The sequence below is a fragment of the Ziziphus jujuba genome, chromosome 5 (genome assembly GCF_031755915.1).
Source record: "Ziziphus jujuba cultivar Dongzao chromosome 5, ASM3175591v1".
NCBI lineage: Eukaryota > Viridiplantae > Streptophyta > Magnoliopsida > Rosales > Rhamnaceae > Ziziphus > Ziziphus jujuba.
The window spans coordinates 22,880,999-22,891,277 of NC_083383.1; the positions used below are offsets into that span (position 1 = coordinate 22,880,999).

At 34.1% G+C, this 10,279-nt stretch overlaps 2 protein-coding genes across 3 annotated transcripts; one reads left to right on the forward strand and one right to left on the reverse strand.

The window, feature by feature from the left end:
* Positions 1–842: 842 nt before the first annotated feature.
* LOC107421399 (ubiquitin-fold modifier-conjugating enzyme 1) lies at positions 843–3,848 on the forward strand. Of its 2 annotated transcripts, none has more exons than XM_048475914.2 (3): positions 843–1,259; positions 1,385–1,446; positions 1,564–2,658. In XM_048475914.2, the coding sequence occupies exons 1-3, from the start codon at positions 927–929 to the stop codon at positions 1,601–1,603; spliced, it is 435 nt and encodes a 144-aa protein (XP_048331871.1). In that variant the 5' UTR covers positions 843–926; the 3' UTR covers positions 1,604–2,658. The 2 variants fall into 2 exon arrangements, with proteins under 2 accessions (XP_048331871.1, XP_015886115.1); XM_016030629.4 differs by lacking the exon at positions 1,564–2,658 and adding an exon at positions 3,598–3,848 and having other exon boundaries at positions 844–1,259.
* A 257-nt stretch (positions 3,849–4,105) lies between these two features.
* Positions 4,106–9,662, reverse strand: LOC107421398 (phosphoenolpyruvate carboxykinase (ATP) 1). Its single transcript, XM_016030627.4, has 12 exons — positions 9,141–9,662; positions 8,825–9,018; positions 8,542–8,695; positions 8,275–8,359; positions 6,741–6,841; positions 6,181–6,479; positions 5,679–5,852; positions 5,480–5,545; positions 5,057–5,235; positions 4,771–4,940; positions 4,524–4,692; positions 4,106–4,431 (listed from the first exon to the last, which is right to left on the reverse strand). Exons 1-12 carry the CDS (start codon positions 9,404–9,406, stop codon positions 4,288–4,290), a joined length of 2,001 nt encoding a protein of 666 aa, XP_015886113.2. The 5' UTR covers positions 9,407–9,662; the 3' UTR covers positions 4,106–4,287.
* Between the last annotated feature and the right edge of the window lie 617 nt (positions 9,663–10,279).

A 10,279-nucleotide genomic window follows, 5' to 3' on the forward strand; every position in this document is an offset into this window, starting at 1 on the left:
TCGATATCGATATTTTCATCATTAGTTCCAGTACACACTAAATATATATATATATATATATATATATATATATATATATATTTATATATGACATTCCATTTCATAGCAGCGAGCAATCTAATTTTGTTGTTATATGAACTTATCGCAATTTACCAAATAAAAATAATAATAATAATAATAAATTAAATAATATAATAAAAGCTTACCTTTTTCATACCCCATTTTTCCAATTAAATGATTATCAATTATGATAATTTAATCTCAATTACAAATCTATGAAAAAGAAGATGAAAAGAAGGCCACAGCAAGGTGGGTCAGATTGTTGAAGTAGAATGGTTGGAGTTGAAGAACTTTACGGACAATGCCAAAGATGATAAAAGTTATGCAAGGAGTGAGTTACACATACTGGAGATGAAATGAATAAAACAGAAGTTGAATAATTGTTCTCATTTTTTTTTTTTTTAATGTGTCAAATAGAAGAATTTTTTTTATTTCATAAATGAAACCTATTTACTAATTAATTTCATACTAACCTTTTTTTTGGTAATTTAATGTAAGGGAAATGTTATAAATAAAAAAATAGAAAAATGTAGTGGAGAGAGAAAATTCGGTCGTGTAAGTGGATACCGGCGTGAATTTAACAACATTTGTATATTTTTATATACCTTAAAATTGAAAAACAAAATGATATAAGATTGGCAACGAAAATAGAATAAAATGGAATATTTCTTTAATTTAGATAAATATAACGACTACAAGAAAAATTTAAACGAAAAAGGAAGGGTGTTAACGTAATTTTACATTGCAGACCATCGTAATTTTACGTAATTTTAGAAACGTTTTTGGCTTGCAAAAGGAAAAGAGCCGGAGACAGAGAGAGGCAAAAGGTCGATCAAATCTAGGTTTAGAATTAGCGAAGAAGAAAAATGGAGGGTTGGGACCCCAGCACGAAGTCCACGCTGACCCAAATCCCTTTGCTTACGACGAAAGCCGGACCAAGGGATGGAGCGCCGTGGACGCAGAGGCTCAAGGAGGAGTACAAGGCCCTGATCGCCTACACCCAGATGAACAAGTCCAACGACAACGATTGGTTCCGAATTTCCGCAGCCAATCCTGAAGGAACGCGTTGGACTGGCAAGTGCTGGTACGTCCACAACCTCCTCAAGTACGAATTTGACCTCCAGTTCGATATCCCAATTACGTACCCTGCCACCGCCCCTGAACTTGAGCTTCCCCAGCTCGACGGAAAGACGCAGAAGGTTTTCATCTTTACCTATTTTTTTCTTTTTCTTTAATGTTCATTCATTTTTTTTTTTTTTTTTGGTAACTGTTTTTGTTTTGATTTTTTAATTTTTGTTTTTTCGGTGATTTGGGCGTCATTCAGATGTATAGAGGGGGAAAGATCTGCTTAACCGTGCATTTCAAGCCTCTTTGGGCCAAGAACTGGTAACTTTCTCTTTTGCATTATTTGCATGTTGATTTTTATATGAAGAAACTGATTCATATAAAAATGTATTTTTATTTTATTTTTTTATTTTTTTATTTTTTTATTTTTTTACTTAGGATCGGTGGTATAATTCTTCTAGGAATATGTGGTAACTGAAAGAAATCTGTTTTAAGAGTTTGTATACTTATACTTATGTGGAATTGTAAAAGAATTTGAACTCTTAATATTAGATTAGATCACTTGGTGGGTTCAGTTTTCTTTTGATTTCCTATGTATATTCATTTTCATATGAAGGAACTGATTTCTATAAAGATTTTTGGTTTTATAATTGGGCTCAATTCTTTTAAGAATATGTGGGAACTGAAAGAAATCTGTTTCTAAAGTTGGTGTGAAATATACTCATGTTTAATTGTGAAAGAATTTTGAACTCTTAAGGAACTGAACTCGAATAGATTAGATTACTTGGTGGGTTCGGTTTTCTTTTTATTTCTTATGTATAATGATCTTCATATGAAAGAATTGAAAGAAATATGTTTGTAGAGTTTGTGTTACATTATACTTATGTAGAATTGTAAAAGAATTTGAATTCTTTAATGAACTGAATGGAATTAGACTAGATTAATTGGTGGATTAGGTTTTCTTTTGATCTTTAGTAGTGATTTGGAAGGTAAAGGAACAAAAACTATTGGAATACATCTCTTGCAGATGGATTATTCCCCTTTTTGTAGGAAGTATTGCACTAAAGGAATTGTTTTGAGGAAATCGTTTACAGTATTACTATGTATTAGGTTTTTATTTACTATTTATAACCCTATAGAAGATTAATATTATACATATGCAATTCAATTGTCCTGTAAATTATTTGTTAATCATTGAGAATGGTGGGTTTAGTTTACTGGAATGGGAATGAGAACAATTCCCATTTCGTTTTTCTTTTTCTTTTTTTTCTTTTTTTTCTTTTTTTTTGGGGGGGGGGGGGCTTTTCTTTAATAATCTGTAATGGAAAATTGGGGACCTTTGGAATCCAATTCCAAAGGAACAGGGAATCCATCTCTGGACCTCCCATGAGAATCCAATTACAGCCTCTCATGTGAATCTGATTCCCGTTCTTGAGTTTTTGTATTTGTACTTTTCCATTTTTATCGTTGTATTTCCTACCTGCTATTCTTTTTCTTAAATGAAATTTGTTGACTAATATGCTCATAAATACATTTTCTTTATTCATCCATCTTCTGTTTAGTTATAGTTCTTATTTATTTCTCTATTTTTCTGTTGGGTGATGAACTTTTGTTGGTTATCGGAGAAAAATACTGCAAAAATTTCAATTGATTTATGTCAGTTTTTTGAGCTGCTCAACTTGACCTGTGGCTGAACTACTTGACCCCAGATGAGTAGTTGACTTACTACTATTCTGGGTTTAAGTGGCAAGCCAGATTATGTTGTTCTTATTTATGCATATACCCAAAGCCTTCATGTTTTTATTGATCAAATGTTATTTAAATATTTTCTTTCATGTGTATGTCAAATTTTGTTGATCCTTAATTAAACATAAGTATTTTTCAATATTTTGTAAATATATAGTTGAAAAAATAAAATATAGTTTTGGAAGTGTTTTGCTAATAATATATTTGGTATACTGATTACTAATGGTTAAGTAAATGTCTTCATGGAAATGAGTTTCGTTACTGTTAAAGTATCTTAAATTTTAGCAAACTAAATGAGATCCTTTATTTCATCCTGATCAATTCATATTCTTATTACTGCTTATTTACAGATTCCTGACTGGCAAACAAACCATAAATGTAAAATTAGTATTTAGATGACTATATTTATTTATTATTTATTATTTACTAAGTTTTCGAGTTAATGGAAAGCACTGAGGATTTATTTGAAATATGAACCTACTTCTAGTCCTATCATTTTGGAGTGGCAATGCATGAAATTTATAAGCACAACGTTTTGATGTTGGGTTTTACCCCAAAAAAATAAAAACAAAACAAAACAAAACATATTTTCATGTTGGGATTTGCTTACATGTTTTTCAGAACCTATGGGTTGACTTTCACTAAATTTTCACCTTGCTTTCCTTGGTTCCTTTTTATTCGAGAGTAGGCTAATTGTTGTTTTCCTCTTTTTCTTTCGTCATACAGCCCTAGATTTGGTATAGCACATGCACTCTGTTTGGGTCTTGCACCATGGTTGGCAGCTGAGATTCCAATTCTTGTGGATTCTGGCATGATTAAGCACAAAGATGATGCTACGTCGTCCATAGAATCATAGTTGTTTCGATGTAATATAGAGGCTTTTTTGTACGACTATACAATGAGCTTCAGATTTCTTGGCCAAAGCAAATAAATGTTGATACATAACTGTGTTATTTATAGGATTTTCCTTTATGTTACAGTGTGTTGCAGATATCAGGATCTATTAAATCACAGAAAAATCTTTCACTAAAAAATCTCTATGCTTCTGTTGCCTATGATAAGATGCGACACGCTGGTGAAAATATGATTAAATGTGGCAAATATTTTTTATGTGCAACAAAATTTTGCACTGTTTCTGTAGTTTTGAAGAGGTTAGATCTATAAATAGGAATGGATCATCTGAATAGGAATATTTCATCTTTTGGGCGCAATGAAGGAAAATTGAACTGGAGGATTAGCAAGACAATCATGATATTGCAAAGCGTAGCCAAAACAGCATATTGACATATTCTTAGTTCAATTCACCCAAAAAAAAAAAAAAGACGTTCTTTCTTCATACACCGTGCATCTGATAGACTGATAAAATTGAGCATAAACATTATCCCATTTCAGTTTTCCTACAAAGTAGCTTTCCGATTAAAAAATGGGACCAGCTGCAAGAATTTCGTCAGTAAGACTGCTGTCCTTCCCGATATTGTAATTAGTGAATCCATCAAAGTTCTTCTTGAACAGACCGGCCAGATTTAGTAGTGTGTCTCTGTAGACCTTCTTGTCTTGCCACTGTCATTCAAAAGATTCATGTTCCTCGTTAATTTAGTCATATCCAGGGAATATACCAAGGGAAAATTATGAGGAATAAGAACCAAACTCACAGCGTTTATTGGATCAAGGATTTCAGATGGCACGCCCTCAATCTCAGTGGGGATTTCCAGACCAAACACTTCAGTCTTTGTGTAGTTTGCTTTCAAAAGGGTGCCTGAGTGAATGGCATCAATGATCTTCCTGGTATACGCTAACTTGATACGACTACCAGACCCATATCTGCAAAAACATCACTGTCAAATAACTTGAACAAATTAAATGTATCAATCAAATTTGAGATCAGTAACAATTCTATACCTCCCACCCGACCAGCCGGTGTTGACAAGCCACCCAGTAGCCCCATGCTTTTGCATCTTTTCCGCCAGCATTGCTGCATACTTGGTAGGATGCATCATTATGAACGCTGCACCAAAGCAGGCTGAGAATGTAGCCTGCGGCTCCTTGACTCCATCCTCTGTTCCAGCAACCTATGTTTTCATTGGTAGTTCCCATTAGTAAAATTTTGTTAGAGTCCCAAAGCATTAGCCTTAATGGTCTTCTCAAATAGTATAAAAAGTGTTTGATAACAGAGAAAGACGAATACCAGAGCTGTGTAGCCGCTGATGAAATGGTACATTGTCTGGGCCAAGGTTAGCTTGCTCACAGGTGGGAGAACACCAAATGCATCGCAGGCTAGAAGGATAACATTTTTGGGATGTGGACCAACACATGGTATCTTAGCATTTGGAATGTACTCTATAGGATATGCTGCACGGGTGTTCTCTGAAATATTGTATAGAGCAAGTCAAAGATATGAATTTGCATAAAATAATTTGACTAACATATCTGAAAACAGAAATAAAATGTATGCATTTTATGCATTTCAACTTTCCATGGAAACAAGATAGAACTTCTTTCCCTTCCTTAGCCCTTTGTTTAATAGAATATAAGTGCCAAATATAGCACTAGAAAAAAGAAATAATGACAACAAAAATGATACATATGCTACAGGGAAATTGAATATTACCTGTGACAGATTTTTCAGTGTAGTCCACTTCTCGAGTATGCTCGTCAAACACCACATTCTCTAACACTGTTAAACATAATAACGTTAAATGATGAAGCTAAGGACCATTTACATACTATGCATATTCATTGTGAAATTCATCTATTAAACTTCCTTTTTAGTTTAGTCTGAACAGTACTTTTCAGCATTATAGCCATACCAGTCCCAAACTTGAGAGCATTCCAAATATCTGGCTCCTTCTCCTTGGACAAATCAATGCACTTGGCATAGCAACCTCCTTCAATATTTGACACACCATTCTCACTCCAGCAGTGTTCATCATCTCCGATTAAGTATCTATTATGATCTGTAGATAGAGTTGTCTTCCCAGTGCCTGAAACAAACATATTACGAAAAATTTTAGATATATAGTAGGCTCCGCTTCTTAACAGTTTAATTTTTGAGTTTAATGGTATGCTAATACTACATTTTATAAGAGCCTAAAAATTTTATAGTTGGGTATTTCAATCCTGCTATCCCAATTTCAATTAACAGCATGTGTAATGCCTACTTTTAGACTAAAATGGGAGAATCAGATTTACATAGTAAGGCCTGCTTTTGTACCGATTTAAGTTTTTGACAACAGTCATAATTCAATAAAATATATAATCATTAACAAAGCAAAATTTGTAGTTTAGCCACAACAATACAATTCTCTTTACCTGATAATCCGAAGAAGAGTGCAACATCGCCATCTTTCCCCATGTTGCAGCCAGAGTGCAGGGAGAGGATTTGACGCTTAGGCATAAGATAGTGCATTACGCTGAACAGACCTTTCTTCATTTCCCCAGCATACTGTGTTCCAAGGATAACCATTTCTCTCCTGGCCAGATTGAGGTCTATGCTAGTAGAGGAAGTCATGTGGTGAGTGTAACGGTTGCATGGGAACTGCCCAGCGTTGTATATGGTGAAGTCAGGAGTACCAAAATTCTCTAGCTCTTCGTATGTAGGTCGAATACACCTGCAGCCGACCAAGTTATTGCTAGTATATATATATATATAAAGTAAATACATTATACATTTGCTCCATCTCTGAATAGAACCTTGTTAAAAATCTTAGACAGACATTTCAATGAGTGTTTAAGGATTTCAATTCTAATATAGTTTTAAATTGATTCATAAGAGTGCTATCCTATAGATTTTGACATTTGATGATGCTACTTTTGCACATAAGTAAAACACTGGTGATACAGATTTTTTTCAGTTTCTTTTCATTACTTACATGTTGTGCATAAAGAGAGAATGGTAAGCTCTGGCCGAAACAATCCGAACTTTAATTCTATGCTCTGGATCCCAGTTTAGAAATTGGTCATTCACAAATACCTGCAAAGCGAAATTGTTTTATCATGCCTACTCCTATTTGAATAAACTACAGGAAATGATAAAAAATCTGGATCATCCTGCTTGTCATGTTACCACTTTCCCCTCCAGGGGGAAAACAAAAGCCACATCGGTTCGATTAATTAATCCACATCCTTATTAAACGATATCAGAAAGAAGTCAGTAGTTCGTTAATGAAACTGTCTTGCATTGAATTTTAGAACATAAATTTGTGGATATTGTAAATTTTCATGCGATAATGCTTGTCTAAACACAGCAAGCTCACATAAATAAAAATTAATAAATTAAAAAATTAAAAAACAAAATCAGTAAAAAGTTCATTCGTGATGAAAACACTAGCCCACTCCACGCATCCACCAGAAGTGCTAGCGCTATTGATGACAAATTGCACTACCAATTAAGTCACAAAAGGGACATAGAGAAAGGAAGCAGATGTGCTTTTATTCTATTCCACACCTTCTTAATCTTAGGAGTTACCAATAGCGCTTTTTTTTTTTTTTTTTTTTTTTTAAGAATAACCACTCTCTCAACCAAACATTTCCCAAGTTCCTATCAGCTTTCAAAGTACTGGTCAGATATACAGATCCTCGACGTTTTTCTTCATCCACATATGTTTTGTTTATTCAAGTATCAGGTCCTATTTGGAAACCATCCACAGTAGATAGGCATTAAGGTCCAGCTGAGCGTCACGTGAAGGACCTGGGTCCCTGACACTGTTTTCTTAAAAAGTATGTGGGCCAAGAGGGAAAGCTGTGGTCATGTTTCTGTTGGGATGTCAACCCTCTAATCTCTTCCACCATATGTGAGTATACAATATTGTATCACAGATATTGATATTCGATTTGAACTCTAGATTCTGTATTCTGTTAATGGATACAGTCCAATAATCCCATCAGCATAAAGAAAATTCAATTAATTTTGTATATTTCTAACCTGTCTTTATATTGTTAGAAGTATATATTTATGCCCTTGTGTACCATTTTCACAATGAAGATAAATATTATCGACAGTGTCTGGTAAGAAAAAATAAACCAAAGACCCAACTAGTTGCGCGACAACTTCCTAGAAAGTGATAAGGAAAGTGGCAGACACCAATTATAGTATATACTATAATAAAAGAACAACAAGCCATCGTTATACTCTGTTCCTTGCAACTGTGGCTGATTCCCTTGAATCAAGGAAAGGATAAGGATCCAGCAAATTAAGTTGACTTTACAATATTGCCAACTAATTTACACGTTTATCCCCCATTTGTTCAAAGATGATGGACTTATTCCAAGATTTTGACCCTCTAAGCAATCATATTAAAGTATTATTTTATACAGTTCATACTTTTTCCAGCAGTTCTGAATAAACTAATAACCAAAGATAGATTAATTGGAATTTTGGAGAGCTGTTAGTAATCATTAAAATACCTTGTCCAAAGAGTTCAAATAATCCACAGCTCTTTCTCTGTTCACCAAGAAAGTATGTTCGTCCATTTCAATATTTGGCGAACCCCTAAACAATAAATTAAAGTGAATATTTAATTTATTAATGAAATGACAATTCATATGGTAATTGCTTGTAATTCGGTGCGGCATATAATAAGAAAAATTAATAAAAAAAGTACTAGAAATATATAATAATTTTGATCATTAGAAATCAATGGGATAGAAGTGGGTAACGGAAGCAACACTTACTTTCCCCACCAAAGCTCCTCTTCGGTTGTCTCATCCTTGACAACACGTTTATCTCTTGGGGATCGGCCCGTCTTTGCACCAGAAAGTGTTGCCAATGCACCAGTCGATGTTATAAACGAACCTTTCTCATACTTTATAGCTTGTTCATACAGTTCTGGGTAATCAATGGACATCACATATTTCATTTTCCAGGAATTTCCCACAAACCAAACAGCAAAAAATGATATAATAATGGAAAAAAAGGAAAAAAAAAAAAAACAAATTGACGTGAACATATTATTACCAGCAGGAGAGAGATTGTAGAGAATATGTGTAAACTTGAGAGCACTGTCACTGACGCCGAATTCCAAAGTGGGAATGTGATATTCGTGATGATGAACAACTTGGGAAGCTTTTGGGCTGATCTGTGATTTTCTCGCTGGGTCTCCTTTCACTACCTTTGGACCTGTTTCCCTCATCAACGATGCCAAAGAAGCACTATTTTTTTTTTTTTTTCCACACCCCAAATTCAACACCAACATTTGAATCAGCCAAACAAAAACTCTTACTCCAAATTGATCGCAAATTCGATAAGAAAAAATCAAAATTAAGTTATACACCTGATGGATTGGAGCTGTTGCCTCTGACGTTGTTCATCGGAAATTGCAGCGAAAGGTCCCCTTGGAGTTCCTCCGATCGGAGTGGTCGGCGTCGACTTCTTCTGCTGAAGAGAATGGAGCTCGTCGATCGTCTGTGCCTTAACCGGACGTGCACTGTCGTCGTGACAAACCTCCTCCGCCGTGTTGTTGCCGGTTTGGATCTTCGCCAGCCCATGCCGGCCCATACTTCCGCTCTTTGTGAAGCTGAAAGCTCCGTTTTCCGCCATATTTTCCGCCGAGGAAGAGAAAGTTGACAGCGATAGGCAGTTTGGCAAAAAATTAATGAAAAAGCAAAGAATGAGAAACTGTTTCTCGTGTGTGTGTGTATATATATATATATATATATATAATGGATCGGGATTTATATGGAAACGAAAATGTGAAAGGAAAATGAAGGATAAGCAGCAAAGGCGGAAGAAGTACAAGTGTCAGTCAGACAGACGTAGGCCAAGGCTGGGAGCACCAAGGGGAGAGAGAGCATCCGAGTTGGATGTATGCTGGCGGCTGCAACCGTCTACGCTCCATTAATTTTGTATTCTTTGATCTTAATCATACTTTTTCATTTATTTATTTTTTTACATAAAATATTCACGTAATGTATACCCATAATATATTATGTTATGCATTAGATAATTTCTAATTTCAAAATTTCAAAAACAAAAAAAAAATTAAAGATACATGTTCTTTTCAAAGATGTGGTTCTTGACTTTATACTAAATATGAAAAGAAAATTCAATATTTTTTAATTGTCAAATTAAATTATCACATGTAAATTTTATTAATAATGTCACAGTTTAAATTTTTATTATTTTTAGCTAATGTCACTAGTGAAGGTTCAAAAACAATCCTAAATGGGCTTCAAAATTTCTTATGAAATAATCAAAAACTAAATTAGGTGTTTGATAAAAAATTTTAAATAAATCTAATTCTCTGAGAATCTACGTGCCTTAAAAGGATTTTGAGAAACAACATGAGAGTAGCATTTTTTAATCTTATTTTACCTTCTCCTTTTGATTATCACTAAAACACCAATTTTTATCCTTGTTAATGAAACTAATATTGTTTTCAATGGGCGCATATGCATTAAATATTTGTTTTTT

Coding starts and splice junctions, on each gene's coding strand:
- LOC107421398 (XM_016030627.4), bottom strand. CDS start 9,406: ATGGCGGAAAACGGAGCTTTCAGCTTCACAAAGAGCGGAAGTATGGGC. Junction 5,546..5,678: donor TGCTCTCAAGTTTGGGACTG/GTATGGCTATAA, acceptor TATGTTTAACAG/TGTTAGAGAATGTGGTGTTT. Junction 5,236..5,479: donor CACTGAAAAATCTGTCACAG/GTAATATTCAAT, acceptor ACAATATTTCAG/AGAACACCCGTGCAGCATAT.
- LOC107421399 (XM_016030629.4), top strand. CDS start 927: ATGGAGGGTTGGGACCCCAGCACGAAGTCCACGCTGACCCAAATCCCT. Junction 1,260..1,384: donor TCGACGGAAAGACGCAGAAG/GTTTTCATCTTT, acceptor GGCGTCATTCAG/ATGTATAGAGGGGGAAAGAT. Junction 1,447..3,597: donor CCTCTTTGGGCCAAGAACTG/GTAACTTTCTCT, acceptor TTCGTCATACAG/CCCTAGATTTGGTATAGCAC.